At 43.6% G+C, this 21,386-nt stretch overlaps 1 protein-coding gene across 1 annotated transcript in view; it reads right to left on the bottom strand.

The window, feature by feature from the left end:
• Positions 1–8,366: 8,366 nt before the first annotated feature.
• The window catches only part of ZNHIT6 (zinc finger HIT-type containing 6), a 53,444-nt gene continuing 40,424 nt past the window's right edge, over positions 8,367–21,386 (bottom strand). The window contains exon 7 of the mRNA XM_034780085.1: positions 8,367–11,509. Within this exon, the coding sequence (XP_034635976.1) occupies positions 11,424–11,509 (86 nt within the window). The 3' untranslated portion in view covers positions 8,367–11,423. The remainder of the gene's footprint in view (positions 11,510–21,386) is intronic.

The following is a 21,386-nucleotide window of genomic DNA, read 5'->3' as shown; positions in this document are numbered from 1 at the left end:
TGAACTAAGAGCAGGGAGCCTCTCTCTCCTGTGCTCTCAAGGACCTTCCTGCTGGGCCCAGGCAGAGTGGAGGAGGAAGCTGTTTCAGTCAAATGTAGAGGTAGCAAGAGTCAAACCTGTTGGATGGTGGGGAGAGTAGATTGGGACAAAGAGAATGGGGACAATACAGAACCTGAGATTGGGAGTTGGGATGGGCAGTGACTGGGAATGCCTGGGCCAGGAGACTAGGCGAGGAGTTGGGGGACACAGTGGTATTGCGATGGGGAGTTTGGAGAGGTGAGACTTGGACTTGGTGGGCAAGCAAACTGGAACAAAGATGAAAAGCCTGAGAAGTAGAGACTGGGACAGCCTAGGTAAGGAAAATGGGACTGGGATGAGGAACCAGAAGTGGGGAAGAGACAGGGTTGGGTTGGAGGGAAACATAGGAGTCTGTGGCCATTGAAACCCACTCCTCTGAAGAGCCTGAAATGGAACCTAAGATTTCTCAGGCCTACACCCACAAAGGCACTTAGGCATTCCAACCTAGAAAATCACAGGAACACTGCAATTCAGAAACCTGAGTTAGGCTCCCTATACAATTAATGGGGAGAGAGAGGTGCCTAGGAATGCAATCTACGAAAGCCAGCATGCTAGGCAGGGAGCTGCCTAAACTAGCCAATAGGAGACCCTGATGACAAGGGTGTGTCTTAAGCCTCACCCCTTTCATGGAGATGGGCAATAAATCCAGCTGCAGAAAAGCACCTAGCTGTGCTACCTATCCATGAATAGGAATCTGCTGCTTGGAGTCAAGTTTCGGCACTTAAGTATTTCTTGTAGTAATTAATTTGCTGCCTGCCTTGCACCACATAAAATATCTGGAGAAGCTGGTGCTGCTACTGTACACTTCATAGCTGTTAGCCCAGTGGTTAGGCACTTGCCTGGGATGTGGGAGACCAAGTTTCAATTACCCATCTCTGCAGGAGGGGGAGAAAGGATTGCAACAGGGGGTCTCAACGTCTCAGGAGAATGCTCTAACCACTGGGCTATCAGATATTCTGATGGGAGGGGCTCCCTCAGTCTCTCCTATTGAAGCTGTTCCATTGTGGATAAAGTCATTGGAGCAGGGGGACTGGACCCAGGATCTCCCATCTCTAAGGGGGTGCCCTAACTACAGGACTGTAGAGTCATTTCTCTCTGACCCAATGACTGTTCCATTGTGGATAGAACACTTAGTCATTGGGCCAGAGAAAGAGCGCCTGAGAATTACTGCATAGTCCAGTGTGTAGAGCACTCTCCTTGGAATGGTGGATCCCATTACAATCCTTTCTCCCCCCGGCGGAGAATTAATTGTGGATTAACACAGCTCAAAACTTGTCTCTGTAAATGAAAACTTGACAGAATTTACATCTGTCATAGGAGCTGGATATTGAGAGGGCCAGCTATGGCCTGTAGGGTGGGAGTTTGAGATCCCTGCCTCGACAAAACAGTTGAGAGTGTTGTTAGCTGAGGTGTATTAGAGTTTGACTTGTTCCGCCCATGTGCTGAACCCACTGGCCATGATCCAGCAGAGCACTTAAGAACATGCTTAAGTTTAAGCACATGAGTAGTCCCACTGACTTAAAAGGGTGTATGCGTGTGCCTGAAGTTAAGTACATGCTTAAATGCTCAGCACCTTGTAGAATAAAACCCTTTGGGTGGAGCTAATGTTTGCTCTGCATCAAGTCTGCATTTAGTACTGGCATGTCACAACTCTTCACCTTTATTCATGTTTTCACTTATTAAATGTTCAGCATCCCCATAAAAGGATGAAATGTAAAGAGATCATGAGGGAAACAACACATGGCTAACTTTGAACACACCAGCCAAGTACATTGCCACAGGTGTGGAACTCATGAACAGAGAAAGCAAGTGAAGCTGTAATGACAGGTTGGTATCTATAATATATTAATCTCAAGAGGCACTGGTTCTGGGGTTAAGTCTCTAACTGATAAATTATTGCAAGAATTAAACATCCAGGTACATCTACAAAGACCATAAAAAAGCAAATGCAAAAAACAGGGATAGATAGTGTCTGGAATATGATGATGAACTGAGATTACTATAAAGAGATGAGCCTTTTATATGCACAACTTCAATATATATACATATACATGTATGTATGTATGAATGAATGTATGTAACTTCATCCACAACTGAAATGTGCTATGTTTTTATGTTTTTTAGGTGGAGATGAAGGACAGTTTCTCTAATTCATATTGTAGGAGAATTTTTTAAGGTAGCCACATGTCATTACCCAGAATGGAATACAGCTAGGTGATAAATGTTAACTTATCTTTTTGTGAAGAGCACAATGGGATTTTTAATTACACGTGCACAGGTATTCCATTTTAAATCTCATCTCAAAACGCCAGCAGCTCCTTCTAGCACTATGTTGGGGACACTGGCTCTATACAAGATTAGAAGCAAACCATGAAACCTACAGAGTCAGAGAAACCACTTGCTCCAAAACATGTGATTTCCTTGGAGATCTCACGCTCCAAGTACTGACTAAGTCTGACCCAATTAGCTTATGAAAACTGACAATTACCGATTGAGATGGTCTGGCTGGAAAACCAAGACATATGTTAATAAGAATTTAAGATAGAAAAACAATTTCTTCTACAACTCTGCCTTCCCTGCCCCCTTCTGCTCTCAGGATATACTGGAGCAATCCCATTAAAGCCAACAGGGCTGCATGGATGAAGGTGGGAGCAGAAATTGGCATGAAGCTTATTAATAAGATACAGATGAGAATTTAAACATAAAAATGTCAGGAGAATCTCAGTTAAGTTTCTAACACCATCCCACACAGCCATCTCCTCAGCACGTTCACCAGCTTTAATTCTGCCCCCTTTTGTGCACATGCACATACAATATGGGCCACCTGGGGAGACTGGATAAGTTCCTGGCCTGTAATAGGAGTCTACATTGGATGCTTCGTTCAGCGGTGTGTAGAGTATGTACTCAGGTAGCCCCTTTAGCAGGGAGTTCAGTAGCAATGGAGACGGTAAGGCATGGCTTAGGCGAGTAGAGGGTGTGGGTATGTTCCCAAGTACATACCCTATAGGACTCTACTCACCCAAGCTGCGCCTTCCCTTCTACACTGCTATTTTCAGTCACGTAGTGCCCCGCTGCCTCTCTGCTGCTGGAGCCTTTCCCCACCGCAGGGAAAAGAAGCTGACAGCTGGGACTCCGTCAGCTCTCTTCTGCTGTAGCCTTTCACCACTGGAGGGAAAGACTGTGGCAGCCACCATTGCTGGAGCCTTTCACTATTGCAGGTAAGGACTCCAGCAGTGGGGAGGCAGCAGGTAAAGTCTCCACCATCTTCTCACTGCCGGAGCACTTCTGCATTGCGGGTAAAGACTTCGGCAGTGGGGAAAGGCTCCTGCTGGGTGGTGGGGGACAGAGAGCATGAGCGCAAAAGCTCCTCACAGTAGCAAAAGGCTCTAGCAGCAGAGAGTTGCTGAAACCTTTCCCCACTACCACCCCCCTGCTACAGGCTTTCGCTGACATGTGTAGCTATACACCAGAGCGTGGACAGATTGCTTTTCACGGAGGTGTGTAGCTACTTATACATATATGCCACCAAAGGTGGTGAACTGTGCAGACATAGTCTGGGTATGAGTACAGGGTCCATTTTAAATTGATGGGTGGAAAGACATTAGGCCCGATGCTTAGTCATTCTATTCCTGTGCGTGAGTCAGTGATAGAGGGAAGGCAGAAAGTGGAACACATAGTTGTAAGCCACCTTTGCAAGCCCCATATTCTGGGATTGTGCAGGGACCTGCCCACCACTGGTGGGAATTACTGCAGCTTCAGGGTTGATCTAACTTACACTCTGCTCCATATTGCTCCCTATGAGATCACATGCAAATTCATCTTCACAGAGAGCCTAATGATTAGGCTCTCATTAGCACAACAGTCTGCTTATCCTACTTATAAGTGCAGCTCACTGAATTGAATCTTTTCAGTGAAGAGACTGCTTTGCAACTCCAAACCATTCTGCTATACAGATGGCATAGAATGAGATGACCATGCAGCAGCTACCATTGAAATCCTCCATACCACTTATGGAACAGTCCCAGAAGCCCAAACCCAGCAGAAGCCCCTTTTGATTGAGCACATTGTCGGAGAATAACAGAGTTCTCACTTTTTGTTTGGGTACAGCAAGTCAGATGCTTTATTTTCTCTCTATCAATTGCATAGAGGGAGAGAGCTAAGCAGGTCTCTCAACAGGTAAACAATTACAGCAAGCATTTATACCTTTTGTTACAATGAGCAACAGCTGCATTTTGTTTATACATAGGTCATTCTGATATCTTGTTTTGCTCACTAATGTAGACTTAGTCTACATTCCATATTATCTACACATTATCTATACAAGGTCGCAACAACTTCTCACACAGTTCTTTCCCACTTGCCTCACACATTCCTCGCTTCTACAAATCTCGCGTTATTAGGGTTACAGTTAGCCTAACTCTTGCTAACGAACTGTCATGCATTGCATCCCCTTCCTATCAGTTCTTTCTCTGCTTCCACAACATGGAACATTCCATCTAATGACTCCCTGAAAACTGTTAAGACAGCTAATAAGGGTGCAAATAAATATTAACTGTGATGCTGGAAAAGCCCTCAACATTCCAATGGAAAGAAAAATAAAGACATTGGAAAACATCTAACACTTGATTACAGAATTAGTAGTTTTATGTAATAAAGGAGGAAAAGGCCACTAAAAGTATCAGATAACAAGTAATGGAAGTTTAGGAAAAGCAAAGTAATCTTGACAGACTCTGCTTGGATTCAACAAGTTAATTAAATACAAAGTTATTCCTCTTTCCACAACATTAATTTCCTTTTCTTTTGGAATAAATATCTTACCAAGGGGAGTAAGTCTTACCAAGGGGAGTCAAATATGACATGACTTCTTACCCTATCTTGTCAGAACAAACAGTAGGTGGGACAAACATCCTCATCCAATCTGCTCAGAAGGCAGATGACCTCGTTTCACTGTATTACAAATCTCTGAATAACAAACATGCAATACCCATTTGCCAAGATTGCCAGCAGTAGAGCTAGGAGATTTGTCCTACATTTGCCATGACAGCACATTTAACAGTGCAGCACAAGATGAATTTTGCAGGCAAGAGGCATTTGCAAATGCATATACATGTAACAAGATTGTGAATACTGAGAAGCCCATTGGGTTGAAGTTTCAGAAGATACACGAAAATGGAATTTTTATTGAACATGCAATGGTACAAAATATTCAAGCAAATAATCTGAAAAAATTAAATACCCAACCAGGGGCAAATTCTGTTCCCTCCTTGCATGGAATAACATGGCCTGAAAGCAGAAGAACTAACATGCTTTTGCACAAAGTACATACAAGGTCACAGAACCCAGGAGGGGGAATTTTACATCCCTGCACACCACAGAGCATTATTACATGGAATTTTTGCAGCAGTGCAGATGGGAGTTTGGACAGCTGCCAAAGTGCTAACAGTGAGTCTGCCAAATCCACTATCCAACACCCCCTTTAAGAGGGGCCGGATCAAGCAGCAGCCACAACTGTAGCCAGGAAGCTGCAGGAGGATCTGCTCTTTGTCCTGGTGGGGTGAGGAGACAATTCTGCCTATATTCTCCATGCAAAGCCCATTAACTTTTATATGGAGAATGGAAGTTTGAGCAGAAAGAGCACTTCAAAAAGGAAAATGTGAAAAGATCTCAGAAAACGCATCTACACCTCAGAAAAAATTCCTACAGTCAACAGTAGCTGGCAGCAAATACCCTTTTCTGGATTATTCAGAAGGCAGGTGATCTAGTACTGTAGTGTCGCCATCTTTTGAGTGTCTACATTGATACTGTCAATGTCAACAAATAAGAAGCCATATTCCATCCTGCTCTAGAAATGGTTTAACTATTTGGAATACAGCTTTGTGGCAAAGATCTTCATTTAACTAAAGATACAAAAAGCATATTGGAAACAGCTTTACAGTCGGACACTGGTGTGATTGATGTGTCATGGGAGAATACTTGCTGCCTGCATGCAACTCAGTGAAACTGTGACGGATGGGGGCACCCCGTCCCATGAATAAGTCTACCGGACTGCTCTTGGCCTCAGGGCCTCAAGACCTAGTGGTCAGAGTCTGTAGAGTTGCCCTCGCTCTCAGGGCTGTAAGGCCCAGTGGCCAGAGTCAGGAACTCTGGCCGCCACCTAGTAGAGGGTGACGGCTAGGGAAGGAGAACCCAGGTCCTCCCTACTCCATTGAGTCCAAACTCAGGGCCGTGTCAATGGCGGGGATCCTGACCACAACATGCTGACTATTCTCAGCTGGGCAGCTGAGGACGCCCCTGGGCTATTTCCTACTGTATATCTTGTAGTCATACTTCGGGTGCCTTCGTGGTCTCCAAACCCTTTGTCGCGGATAGCTCCTGGCAACCCTGGATTCTCCTGGACCTCCACCAGCGTCTGAGTCTCCTCCTGGGTTTTAGCATTCCTGGTTCCTGCTGTCAGAGTCTTTGGCACTTCCCAGGTGGGAGCCTGCGGCAAGTGTTCTTCCTCCTCGGCTGTCAGCCCAGACTTTGCTGCGCAGCTCCCTTTTATACTACTGCTATACTTGGAGCATGCCTAGTAGGGAGGAAGGGGCCTGGCTTCTTCAGCCCACAATATGGAGTTAACCCTTCCCTGTCCAGTGCAGGGTGAGTGCAACCGGTTGCAGATACCACTATTAATTAAAAACTCCATTTACATTATCTTCCTCACACACTGTGCACATGTCTGTATCAATATCATCTCACTGTGAGATCGTAGGGAATATTGTGCAGAGCAAAATACAATACATATGTTGTGGAGGAACTTTTCTTCTCTTAGATGGTGAAAAAGGAAACACGAAGTGTAGAAATTGTTAGAGAAGCCAGATTGACAAATTTGGCTGACATCTAATTTTATCCACAGTACAGATACAGTACATGAAATCTCTGTGCAAGCTATCCCACACCACCAGCCAACGTGCATACCATTGCATCAAAGGGAGCCCTCCGATAGGAAAGGCTGCAGTGGCTTCTGATCTTTTTACTACCATGTTAATTAAGCCGGCTGAAAAGTCCTTCCAGTCTATCCTAATGTAATGGGCTTTTCAGCAGGTTTAATTAACAGAGTGGTAAAAGTAAGTTTAGCCAACGGAGCTTTGCTTCCATAATAAAAACTATTATGATCAATAGAGTTATTATGGGAAATGAGCTAGAACAAGAAAAACATTAGAAACTATGCCATTGTCCATCAGTCATACAGGCCTGTGACACAGTGGGAGTGCAGTTCTGTTACCAAATTATAAAAAAGTTGGCAGGAAAAAGTCTACATTATCTATGTGATGTTTTCCTGGATTTAATATATCATCTATGACAGCCCTTTCACTTTCAGTATTTATACTGAACTTTCTTTGCTGCAATTTCTTTTTTGTTTGTCCTGCATACATGATTTCCTTCCATTTCACTGCAAATTTCTATCAAACAAAACCATATGCACTACCATAGCAACATTCTAATACAAACATAGGGTAATCTTTGTTCACTGGAGTACACAGTTCATTTTTTTCCTTATTAACAGAATCTGCATCTGCATACAGTTGAACTAAAATTCCATAGCAACGACACAAACACAAATTCATGGTGTATGGGTTGTTTTTTTTTTTTGTTTGGTAAGTGTTTTCAGGGAAATTGTTTGGAAATTAAAAAGACAGAATGCAATGTTTGTGAGCAAACAGCTTGAACTGAATAACACTGTCACAGCTGTACATTTACTCTTTGGGGGCCCCATGTTGCAAGGTGCTGAGCATATTCAACTCCTACAGACTTCAGTGGAGGACAGGCAGCATCCTTCAAGATCAGGCCCTTGATTATAAATACCTCCATATAAAAGAGAGCCAGTGCAGGACTATGCACAGCTTAAGTCCCACCTAAGGGACTAAGTGTTGCATAGGCTTTGTGCTGGCCTTCTGCACAGAGATGAATTTCACCCACAGTGCACACAGACCATTTGATACATGATCAGGCTTTTAAAAATTTTTATGCTTTCTAGAGTCCTAGAGTATGTTTGATAAAAGTCATTTCACTTGATCATATCAAGAATTCTCTAGTACAAACATACTACAGTACTGTATTAGGAGAGACTGGTTTGCTCTCCACTGCAACAACCCTCACAGACCCAGCACATGGCCTCAGAACCTCATCTACCCCTTTGGTGGCAGCACAAGGGCAGCAGCCTCCCCTCTTCACACTGTTTGGGAATGGGATAACTCCTGAAGCAGAGACATACGAATGACAATAACTGGGAATCAAGACAACATGAATTCTAGACTCACTTTTTATGCTGACAAGTCTACTCTTTACAACTCATTATTACACAATGCCTTTCCTCCCAAATACAGGTCACAGAAACTGGGAACAGAACACCGTTCTGTAATAGGGCAGACCCAATCCCATCACTTAGCTTCACTGCCTCTTAGGAAGAGCTTGTCATATCTTTGTCCTTGACCATGCTGGGTGTAAAATGGAGTTACTCATGCATCATCAGTAACCCACTGTTTCACTGTGTTACGCATCTGCCTCAAAATAAACAGTTATCAAATATTGGTGAAATTAAAAAACTGTTTGAACTAGTCATGGAGGAAATTCAAAGTCATCCCCATTGTTCAAATTGGTATCACCATTTTGCCAACACAGGTGAAAACAATTGAAGGCAGTCTGGAAAACAATGCTAAATGCATCTGTTAAAAATTAAGATTTAATTCTATCTATATGGTAAAAGCCTGGGTGATGAATTTGCAGCTTTGCTCTGATGAATTTTATTTCTAACTACAACCAAAAGAATTATGCTAAGTTATGTTTATTTTACTATTTTAAAGCATTGAATACTTTCAATCTGAAAGGCAGATTTAATAGTATTTACATTTAAAAACAAATCAGGGTTGTGTTTGCCTGTGACAAAAGAGCTTAAACTGGACTGGTGTAAAAATAAGGGCGAGCCATTTCTGCACAATTCATGAAAAACTGCAAGCGTTTAGAAGAGTAATGCAAATTGTATCTACTACAAAACCATGTGCCTCAGGCAAATATTAATCATACACAGATGAAGTGCCCGGTTTGCTAATATCTGTAGTATTCTAATTTCTACTATATCCCAGGAATCTTAAGAACAGGAATCCCACTATCTTCTACAGATGAAACTAATTTTCTATCAAATAAACGTTGGCCGTTATATTGTTTAGTTAAAATGAGAGGTGTACTGCTAGTGCATATTTATGTGAACAGGTGCAAGACTTGTTTCCAGTAACTTGTGGCTACTGAGCCTGAATGCAGCAATCAGTGACTCTGAAGGATCTAGTATTCTATTTGAAGTGAAGTAACATGAAAGTATCTATAACCATGGACAAAAATCCTTGTAAAAGTGGGTAAAAAACTAGCTGGTCTTCGTGTGTTATTTTTCTCCATTACTATGAATTGTAAAAATAAAGTAGGGCACAGGATACTGTTACGAGACAGAAACAAGTTTGGTTGTTTGAATTTATCAAGAATCCAGGGCACAGGAAAGAGTCAGAGATGTGACTCCCCCCGTTGGAGCAGGAACCTATTCCCTTGCATCCATCAAAAGCGGTTAGAGAGCCAGGGTGATGGGGGTTGGGGTAGTAAGGGGAGGGGCAGCTGGGCAAAGGAGATGTGGTGTTATTGTCAGAAACAATGGCATGTATCCTATAACTGTCCAGGGCTAACAAGGCATTAACTCTCTCTCCAACACTTGATTAACTGGATGGCCCAATGAATGATGCATTTGATGAATATCGGATTCCTATGAGGTGGTGAAAGCATACCTTATACCCAGGAAAGTTGGTGGAAACATTGATCCGAGTTGGAGGGATATCAGGCACAGGTTAACCTTGACCATCTTGCACAGACAGAACTACCAAAGTCTTCTGAGAGGAGCATGATGGGTAAGGAGCTAGCGGGACTAGCATCATGGATCAGTGAAATGGGACACGGGAGTGGGAGTCAGTAGATCTGGGTTTTCTTCTTGGCTGTGCCACAGACCCACTATGTGATCTTGGACAGTCCTTTCACTTCTCTGCGCGGCTGTTTTCCTGTCTATTTAGATTATATGCTCTCTGCAGGGACTGTTTTTCTGTTTGTGTTTGGGAGTGCCTGACATGAGATCTCAATCTGAATTGGGGCCACTATGTGCTAATAATCAAGGACTGGCTTTCCAAGTTCCTATCACTTGGGTCATCTTAAACTGGACGGCGGGTAAGGGATTTAACGATGCTGAGTTGTGAACTTACCTTACGTGAAAAGTATATTGCAAACAAATCCTGATCTTGCCAGCAGCCCTGCATGTGCAGATCCCCTATACTATGTTGGACCATAATGAGTTGAAACTAATAGTGCCAGGTAGGTGTATTGGTGCTTTACTGCCCCCAACCATGTGTGCTGTCCCCCTACAGCAAATACCATAGACACAGGATCTAACCAAAAAACAGGCTGGCAGTTATTAAGTGACTCATGACATGGATGTGTATTACGGGATAATCAAAGCCTGCTGTAGAATTTCACAGCAAATGTTCTTTGCCAGCAGGTAATGTGTTACATGAATCTCTATGCAGCATCTTTTATTTATTTTAAAACTAGAGATAAATCTCAGAAGATATTCCATTAAAACTAGGAAATATTTACAATGTCTGATTTCAACAGATGAAATCACAATACAAAGGTACACAAAATAAGAAATATTTATAAGTCATAAATGTATTAGCATTACCTGCAGTTAATGAATTTATTCAGTTCTACTGATTTTCAAACTTATGCTGATTTAAAACAACATCATGCTAACAATTCAAAAGTTCACTATTACTCTAGCCAGAAAAAAAAAAAAATGTTCTCACTGGATCCTGCACAATGCACCTAAATATGAAAACTAAATTTACTGCACTAAACACACACATTGTTACCAAATGATTAGTCAACAAGAATTTATGACTGTCTACAGAGGCTCAGCACAGCAAAGAAATATTGTACAAAGTAAATTCAACTAGAAAAACATTTAGGTCAAGATTTTATTAAAAATAATAGGAGCCTAAAGTTACGCACTTAAGTAAATGGCCAGATTTTTAAGCTCTGTTTGAGAAATATGGAGCTGGGTTGTTAAGATAAAAACTAGATGCCCAAGATTACTGCACAAACTGAACGTACCTTTGAAATATGTATTATTACGCTGATTTATGAAAAAAGGACTTACCCTAAAGTTAGGCATCCAGTTTTGAAAATGTTGCCCTTAAAACAAAAAAAACTGTCACAATAAATGTAAAAAAAAAAAGTGTAAGAAGCTGATCACACCCCCTTCTGTCAAAACAGATTTTTCAGGAACTGTCCCGTATTTCCCCTTCTTCCTCAGATGAGAGGGATGAACTGTCACTGTCCAAGTCCTCAGTGGATTCACTAGCATCTGAGGGGGGGGGAGGGGGATGAGAAAAGGAGGAGACCATTATTACAACACTGTTTGTTTTTCAATTATTTGCTCATGGTAGAGTATGGGTGTTCTAAAAAGAGCACTTTATATTTCTACTTTCCAATAACAGCGATTATTTTCTTGAGAATGGCCATTTCACAGTGAGGTTATGAACACAAACTGGTGGCATCAAGAAGAATCTCACGATCGTGGGACAGAGCAAGAGTGCTTATAGATTTCTTTACCTTTAGCAATTTGCCTCCATGTGACTTTTTCCTCCATCCACTGAAGTTCAGTTCATTCCCTGAGTTGATTTGTTTTGAAATACTGCTTTCTTGTTTGCCACATACTTATAAGCCAAAAGAAATGCAGTATCAATTATTTGAAGTTCTGTTAGCGTTTTGATTAAGAGGGAACTCTTGAGACATGCTAGTTTCCTGTTGAAAAATTAAGACATGATGCACATAATGTGTTGTGTTTATATGTTTCAATCCTAAAGATGTGGCAAGGCTGTAGAATCCTGAGAGCCAAAGAAGATGATGTTACGGGTTCAGGATGCCCAGAGCTTTAGGACAGACCTACACGGTCTTAATGACATCACATCATGCAGCACACATTTTCCAATCCGGTCTTCACACTCATATTTATTTCCTGACTCGGCAGGTACTGACTCCTACCCTGGGATGCTGGAACAATCTGTATAATAGGGGTACTGAGAGCCATTGAACGAAACTGTAAACCCTGGATATGATGGAAACCACTTCAAGCCAGGAGGTGCAGCAGCACCCCCAGTACATTAATTGCACCTATGCTCCTACCATCCCAAGATGAGGTCATCAGATGCCAGCAGTTTGCAGCACCACCACATAATCAACATAAATAGGAATCGCTTTTTATTGTCAAACTTCAATTTCATGGCACACACACTATACAGTATTTTCCATCCAAAATAACCAAAAGTTACAGATAGGCAAAGTAAGAAAAATGCTTGACATTATTAGAGCTTAAAGATATTTGCTTTGTATATTTTGACATGTGATGTTTTAACTGTTATAAAAATTTAACTTTTTGAGTCTCAGCATCTATTGTCACTAATTATCTGACCCCCTACTATTGCCTGATTCCCCATAATTTCCCACAACTGTGAAAATTTAAAATTAGTACAAAGTGAAAACGCTTAAAAATATTATCCATCAAAATTATATATATAAAAAAAATCAAATTCTGCCAAACCTAAATATAAACTACAGCTAGAGCAAAGTAAGGCTACGATAGAGACACACGCCAGCCCCCCTACCCCCATTGGTATTTTCAATGTTTGATCAGTGATTAATTCAAATAGGTTTTCTGGACATATAGTGTCAGCTGCTCTTTAATAATGAAATATTACCAAGAGGGAGCTAATGGAGCATCATTATTATGTTGTCAAGATAAGTTCTGCAGCTGGCAAGCACAGATAATACATGGAACATAGTGTGCACCTGTACATTTTCAATGGAATTTGGTCAAGAAAATAGAAGCATTTCACCAGAAACATTAGAGGTCACATTTTGTCTACATTAAATCTAGTGTATAATCAATTAAGATTTATATGCCAGATATGTACTGAGTTAATGCACAAAGTGAGGACTGTTTTTGCCTTTAAGTCTTGACAAAATGTCTAATTCCCTATGAACTTGACCCATGACTGACCCTGTGTGCTGACAGCAGAGTACCTGTATTTTTTCTTTACACAAGTCAAGCATCACAACTTTTTAGAAAATAGTCTGACAAACTTCTGACTCAAAGATGCTCAATGGGCTTAAAGTTTGAATAGTAGTTTATTTCTGCTTTGTTACAAATAGTATATAGTATAGTTAAAAATAGTATATTGTTTATTAAGGGTGGGGTTGGTAGTATTACCTATTAAGGTTACCGAACACTTCCCATTATAAGACTCTGTTTAATGAAAGCTATGATTGTTATGGTACTGATGATAATGAACAGAAACTAAAGAGACTTTTGGTTAACAATCTTTGAATGGATTACTCTTTATTGTGTATATTTGGAGACATGTTTTTTATATATATAATATATAATAAGAGTCTCACTGGTTATATGATCTCTAGTCAGTTTATTTTATATCTTTTCTTCCATCTTATTTGTACCTTAAATAGATTTCCAGTCCATTACAAAAAAGGTTGCACCTGGAGCTCTTATGAGGTAAACTCTGCTTTTAAAAAGTCTTAATAATCGAATAATGTAGTTTGCTTCAAAAGTTATGATAATTTTCCTTCAAGACTAACTCCACTTTCTGGGCAGTTTCAGGATTCTTCAAAACACCGAAATTATATATAGTCACGTTTTAAAAAGGAATATTTGAATCAAACACTGAATTTTTTACATTTAAATTAGAACAAGTGTTAGGGTGGTATTTTTCCAAACTTCCCCCTTCCACCCACTAGGTGAGAAGGGGCTTGGATATAAGGGTAAGTCCTTTAGTATGCACAGAGAAGGCCCTGGCAGGCCATACAGCCCAAACTGAGCACATGGCTTAAGAGCATTATTAAAAAACAAAACAAAAAAGACATGTTAACTAATAAGATGTGCAAAGGTAAAAACAGCATGATCTTTCCCTACTGTAACCGTTACCCTTTAGTATATAATCTTTTACTATGCTATGTCTAATCTTGTTTGTAAGCTCCTTACTGTAGGGGGACTGCATTCTTGAATTTTTATGCAAACCCATGGCGCTATATTAACAGCAATAAAAAGACTAAACAAATTCATGGTTTGTTAAACCAGAAATGGGTGTCTACATTCATGGAATATAAGCTTTTTAAGAGAGCAGCTTTTTGAACAAACCCTGCAATAGATGGTCACTGTCTTGAAGACATTTATTTGCACATCTTTAACACGTTCCTCAACATTTCCGGCCAACATCAGTTTTCTCTTCCCTTTGCTCCAGTCCTCTACTTGGAGTTCTTATGGAACCAACTAGTTAGAGAAGCAGTAGCACTACAAAGGTTGGAATTTCTTTCAGTACTTTATTTGGATAATAAGCTCAAAGGCAGTTGCTATAATAGCTCATCAGGCAATAATAAGTTTAATGACATCAACCCTATTCAGACTTGGTTTTTCAATCAATTTTAAAACAAATTTTCTCATGCCAGTTATTACCACATGGGGGTCCTGTTCAACAGGGAAGGGCTCAGCTCAAGCCAATCTGGATAAGATGAAGACAAAGTTTCTCACTGAACGGAAATGTTCCAGTAAGTGTAATGTGTCTGCTTTTCCTCCTGGAGTGAATGTCTGTGGATGTAGTTGCAAGACAAAGACTTCAGTCTCACCCTCCGATGTGGTGCCTTACTTCTCAGGAGAAGTTAGAGTTTCTGTCGTTTATCAGAAGCTCTCAAGGTCAGCTGGAAAGGATCACATCCCTTTCTTTAAGTGAGGGTAATCTAGCAGGATCATCCATTATAATCCAGACAGAACAGTGGTTAAAAGTCATGGAAGTTAGATGGCTAACCCACTGCAGCCAAGAATAAAAGCTATTAAGTATATTTAGGATATAGAGGTGAAATATAAATATTAATTAATATTGTAACATAGGGCTTTCAAGTCTCAGGCCTGTAAAATACTCAGTCACACAAGGTTTTAGGCTTGAAATAGGTTGGTATGACTAGCTGACCCAAAGATAACCCTCTACTAGTAAAGATTAAAATTATGGTAAAAGACGGGTTAAGTGCTGATTTTCTGGAAACTATTCAGCAATCAACTGGCAAATATATTGCTATGTACCAGTTAATACCACAAGATGCCTGATAGTAACATTTTGGGGTATTCTGTAATAACCTCAAGTTGTTATGGTAACTCATTTACGTAGGTGATAATGAGAACAACAGGAACTAAGGCCTGGTCTACACTAGGCGTTTATGTCGAAGTTAGCGCCGTTACATCGAATTAACCCTGCACCCGTCCACACCGCGAAGGTATTTAGTTCGACATAGAGGTCTCTTTAATTCGACTTCTGTACTCCTCCCCGACGAGGGGAGTAGCGCTAAATTCGACATGGCCATGTCGAATTAGGCTAGGTGTGGATGGAAATCGACGCTAATAGCTCCAGGAGCTATCCCACAGTGCACCACTCTGTTGACGCTCTGGACAGCAGTAAGAGCTCGGATGTTCTGAACTGCCACACAGGAAAAGCCCCGGGAAAATTTGAATTTGAATTCCTTTTCCTGTCTGGCCAGTTTGAATCTCATTTCCTGTCTGGACATCGTGGCGAGCTCAGCAGCACTGGCAACGATGCAGAGCTCTCCAGCACTGATGGCAGTGCAATCTCAGAATAGAAAGAGGGCCCCAGCATGGACTGATCGGGAAGTCTTGGATCTCATCGCTGTGTGGGGCGATGAGTCCGTGCTTTCCGAGCTGCGATCCAAAAGACGGAATGCAAAGATCTATGAGAAGATCTCTAAAGACATGGCAGAGAGAGGATACAGCCGGGATGTAACGCAGTGCCGCGTGAAAATCAAGGAGCTGAGGCAAGGCTACCAGAAGACCAAAGAGGCAAACGGACGCTCCGGATCCCATCCCCAGACATCCCGTTTCTACGAGGCACTGCATTCCATCCTCGGTGCGGCCGCCACCACTACCCCACCACTGACTGTGGACTCTGAGGATGGGATAGTGTCCACGGCCGGATCCTCGGACATGTTAGCGGACGGGGAAGATGAGGAAGGAGATGAGGAGGACGAGGCAGTGGACAGCGCTCACAACGCTGATTTCCCCGACAGCCAGGATCTCTTCATCACCCTTACAGAGATCCTCTACCAACCCTCCCCAGCCGTTACCCCGGACACAGAATCTGGTGAAGGATCATCCAGTAAGTCTTGTAAACATGCAAACATTTATTTGTAACAGAACATGATTATTAACAATGTAAAAAATGGGTTTCTCATGATTAGTTTGATTAACTTAACGGTTCAGTCATGGGCAGTGCAAGTATTTCAAAAAAATCTAGCAATGTCCGGTTTTGCATGATTGTCCTGCCCAAGCCGCTCTACTGTTTAGTCCCTGCTACTGCAGCTACAGTAAGATGCGGTCTATATGTCCGGGGATGGAGCAGAAATCCTCCTGGGACATCTCAAGGAAGCTCTCCTGCAGGTAATTTGAAATCCGCTGCATTAGGTTCTTGGGGAGAGCGGCCTTATTGGGTCCTCCGTAGTAGGACACGTTGCCGCGCCACGAGACTAGCAAGTACTCCGGAATCATTGCTTGGCACAGCATGGCGGCATACGGCCCTGGTCTTTGAAGGCTTTCCCGGAGCATTCTCTGTCTGTCGCTCTCAGAGATCCTCATGAGGGTGATGTCGCTCATGAAGACCTGCTTTGAATGAGGTAGGGGAATGTTAGTGTTGGCTGGTTTGCAGCCACGCGGTGGAGGCGGGAGAGGGTCAGCCGAAAGGGATCGTTCCCGGGGACAGCCGCGAGGGTGTGGGACAGGAGCAAACTTCCTGCTTGCCGGATTGCTGGCAGCAGGGACCGACATTGATTTCAATGTGAAATGAGGCCATTGCTAATATTAAAGTTTTAAGCTGCCACGAATCTACGGCTTACCATGTCTGCGTGCAAGAGCAATTCCGTTGTCCTGACAGGGTTCTCAAAAGTGCTCTGCAAAACCACAGACACTGAATGCGAAGGCCGAGAATTCGACCTTGTGCTGAGTGCGCATGTGATAGGTGCTGTGCATGGTCCTGTTCACAGAGAAAGACTATGTTCTTTGTTCACAACTACATTTATCTTTCTGAGGAATTCACTCCCTTTTTCCCATTCCCACAGCCCCATCTGCGACTGTCTCACAACCTAGCCTGTCATCACACTCCCAGAGGCTAGGGAGGATTAGGCATAAGAAGAAGAGGACACGGGAGGACATGTTCTCCGAGCTTATAGCCTGCTCCAGAGCCCAGGCAGCACAGCAGACCCAGTGGCGGGAGAACTTGTCCCAAATGCACCAAGCCAACATGGATCGGGAGGAGAGGTGGCGTCAGGAAGACCAGCAGGCGACTCAAACCCTGCTTGGACTACTGAGGGAGCAAACGGACACGCTCCGGCGCCTTGTGGATGTTCTGCAGGAACGGAGGCAGGAGGACAGAGCCCCGCTGCAGTCCATCTCTAACCGCCCTCCCCCGCCACCAAGTTCCATACTCCCTTCACCCAAAGTGCACAGAAGGAGAGGCGGCAGAGTCCCTGCTAACTCTCACTGCACCCCTGCAGAGAGCTCGAGCAGCAGAAGGCTCTCAGTCCCCAAAGTTTGACAAGTTCTTTCCTTCCCGCCTGACACAAGCCCCCGTCCAAGTTTCACTTCCCAGTCCCCTGTGTAGTTGTTAATAAAAAATATGTTTCTGTTAACTACTGTTTCCATCATGTTCTTTTGGAGGAGGGGGGGAAAGGGGGTTCGTAATTGGACAGGACAGTCACCTTTGGCAGGGTACATAGTCGGGGGCAGGCACAGCAGCAGGGCACATACATAGTGCAGTGATGCAGTGACTACTTACCCTGGTTAGTCTGGGAGGTTCTTTTCATGTTATGTGGTGGGGGGTGGGTTGCTCTGTGACTTTGTGGCAGGGGAGGGCAGTTAGAGATCTTAAGCGGCGGTCCTTAGGCAGGATCACAGAGCCACACAGCAGGGGATCTGTAAGCGTCCCCCCCCGCCACAAAGTCACATAGACCCCCCATACACACAGTCCCTATCAGGAGGGGTGACAGGCTCCGTTGAAAGAACCATCCCACCGCAGCGGAGCCTGTCAGTCCTTCAGTTTAGAAGCTGCATTCGCGCGACTACACTACACCCGCTCCGCACCACAGTCTGCGTCCCAGTTTTAAAAAATTCCCGCGAAAACAGTATTAAAGAAAACGGTGTGCTTTAACAAAGTAGAACTATTTTTATTTTGAAACGTGTGTTGGAAGTGGGGTGAAGGCTTCTCTGTACACAAAATTAGAAAGTCACAGGTTACCCTGCTCACTCAGGAACTTTGCTTTCAAAGCCTCCCGGATGCACAGTGCTTCCCGCTGGTCTCTTCTAATCGCCCGGCTGTCTGGCTGTGAGTAATCAGCAGCCAGGCTAATTTCCTCAACCTCCCACCCCGCCATAAAGGTCTCCCCCTTGCTCTCACAGAGATTGTGGAGCACACAGCAAGCTGCTATAACAATGGGGATATTGGTTTCGCTGAGATCACAGCAAGTCATCAAGCTTCTCCATCTCCCCTTGAGACGTCCAAAAGCACACTCCACCACCATTCTGCACTTGCTCAGCCGGTAGTTGAAGAGTTCTTTTTCAGTGTCCAGGGCACCTGTATAGGGCTTCATGAGCCAGGGCATTAGCGGGTAGGCTGGGTCCCCGAGGATGACTATAGGCATCTGCACATCCCCAACAGTTATTTTGTGGTCCGGGAAGTAAATACCTTGCTGCAGCCGTCTAAACAGACCAGAGTTCCTGAAAACACGAGCGTCATGAACCTTGCCCGGCCATCCCACGTAGATGTTGGTAAAACGTCCCCTGTGGTCCACCAGTGCTTGCAGCACCATGGAAAAGTAGCCCTTTCTGTTAATGTACTGGGTGGCCTGGTGGTCCGGTCCCAGGATAGGGATGTGAGTTCCATCTATGGCCCCACCGCAGTTTGGGAATCCCATCGCTGCGAAGCCATCTATGATCGCCTCCAAGTTTCCCAGGGTCACTACCTTTGGCAGCAGTACATCAACGATTGCCTTGGCTACTTGCATCACAACAACCCCCACGGTAGATTTGCCCACCCCAAACTGGCTCGCGACTGACCGGTAGCTGTCAGGCGTTGCAAGCTTCCAGAGGGCTATGGCCACTCGCTTCTGGACAGTCAGGGCTGGTCGCATCCGGGTGTCATTGCGCTTCAGGGCAGGGGACAGCAACTCACAAAGTTCAAGGAAAGTTCCCTTCCGCATGCGGAAGTTTCGCAGCCACTGTGATTCATCCCAGACCTGCAGCACTATGCGGTCCCACCACTCAGTGCTTGTTTCCCGTGCCCAGAATCGCCGTTCCACGGCATCAACATGACCCATTGCCACCGTGATGTCCTCGGCGCTGGGTCCCCTGCTTTCTGAGAGGTCTGTGCTACTCTCACACTTCAGGCCATCACCGCGTTGACGTAGCCTCCTCGCCTGACTTTTCTGCATCTGCCTCAGGGCAACCTGTATGATAAGCTGCGAGGCGTTGAGAGCGGCCACAACTGCAGCGATGGTTGCAGCGGGCTCCATGCTCACAGTGCTGTGGCGTCCGCGCTGTCAATGACTTGAAAAGTGCGCGAAATGATTTCCCGCCGGCGCTTTCAGGGAGGGAGGGAGGGCGGGAGTGATGGACGGATGACGACAGTTACCCAAAAGCACCCTGGCCCCTTTTTTTTTTTACCCAGAAGGCATTTGCGGCTCCACCCAGAATTCCAATGGGCGGCGGGGACTCCGGGAACTATGGGATAGCTGCCCTCAGTGCACCGCTTCCAATGTCGACGCTTTCCCCGTTAGTGTGGACTCACAAAGTCGAATTACTGTCCTTAGTGTGGACACACACGTTCGACTTTGCAATATCGATTCCAAATATTCGATTTAAGTAAAATCGAACTACTCTCGTAGTGTAGACAAGGCCTAAGGGTATAGCCAATGAGAGATGGGGCACCCCTAAATTATCCATACTTTCACTCCCCACTGAAGAAAAAGGGGTTGGAATCCTTATGTACAAGCCTTAGCAAGTGTAAGCATAACTCAGGAAAAAAAGGTGTTGTCCAGCCTGTGCGCTGGGGAGTGGGCTGAGAGGGAGATGTCAGGATGAGAACCACAGGTGACAATGATGATGCAGGGGAAGATAAAGACTGATATTCCAAGGTCCCCCAGCAGGAGATCAGATGTGAGTGACGCCACTCAGATGGTTAAACACTTTGCAGTCTTTATCTGCTATTGCATTTCAACATTTGTGGGACTGTTTATCTGCATAGTGGATTTGTTAATAAAGGGACTCGTGATAACTTGCAAATTGCTTCTCATGTGCTTCTAGGATCTCTTATTCTAATGATACTGACAGTAATACTCCTGATGCTGTAGCCCTTAAGAGACCAAACCTTTATTGATCACTGTGGTCTACGAGATTAATCAATCAATCACCAATGCATCAATAAGGCTATACCATCCTCCTTAGCTACTGCAGAACTGTTTCCTATGGTATACAAGTCAGTGTTTTCTCCAGTCCAATTCTGAATCTAGGTAGAGCCGTGATTAAGTCTCCCAAGAAAGATGTGCAGCAAACCTATTTGGGAGTTTCTCCACAGAGCTTTGTCAATATTACAGATTGGATTGTTGGAGCTTCCTTTGGTGCAGTGCTTGAATACTCAATTCCTAGTGCTGACAATCCTGATCTTCCAGATCACCTACATGGCTCTTTGAGTTGATGCACCAATTAGGAAGCACATGTTATTGTTACCCATTGTGTTTCTTCTAGTTAGATTCCCAATACCAGCACCCTCCTTGTTCTCTATGTTTTTGTGCCTTTGGGGTCTTTCTGGATCCATTTTGTACTTTTCCTTTGTTGCACAGTAACTTATTTCTAAATCAGCAGTATAAATAGGAAGCAAGTTCCTCTAAACCAGATGGCAACTTCAACCTTCTAGCGTTCAAACAAGCAGCCCACATTTCTATATTGACATCTTTAGATAACACTTTCCTGTGTTTCTTGTAGAGCAGAAGACAAAATGCCTATGCCTCACTTGTCATCAGCATCACTAAAAATGATGCGATGAGCACCTTAATTAGTCACCCTTCTTCCAAAAGTTGTGCTCCTTCTGTTAGTGGCAGTTTGAAGTGGAGTAGAACAAGAA

This window comes from Trachemys scripta, chromosome 8 (genome assembly GCF_013100865.1).
Source record: "Trachemys scripta elegans isolate TJP31775 chromosome 8, CAS_Tse_1.0, whole genome shotgun sequence".
Classification (NCBI taxonomy): domain Eukaryota; kingdom Metazoa; phylum Chordata; order Testudines; family Emydidae; genus Trachemys; species Trachemys scripta.
This window is presented reverse-complemented; position numbering and strand designations above follow the sequence as displayed.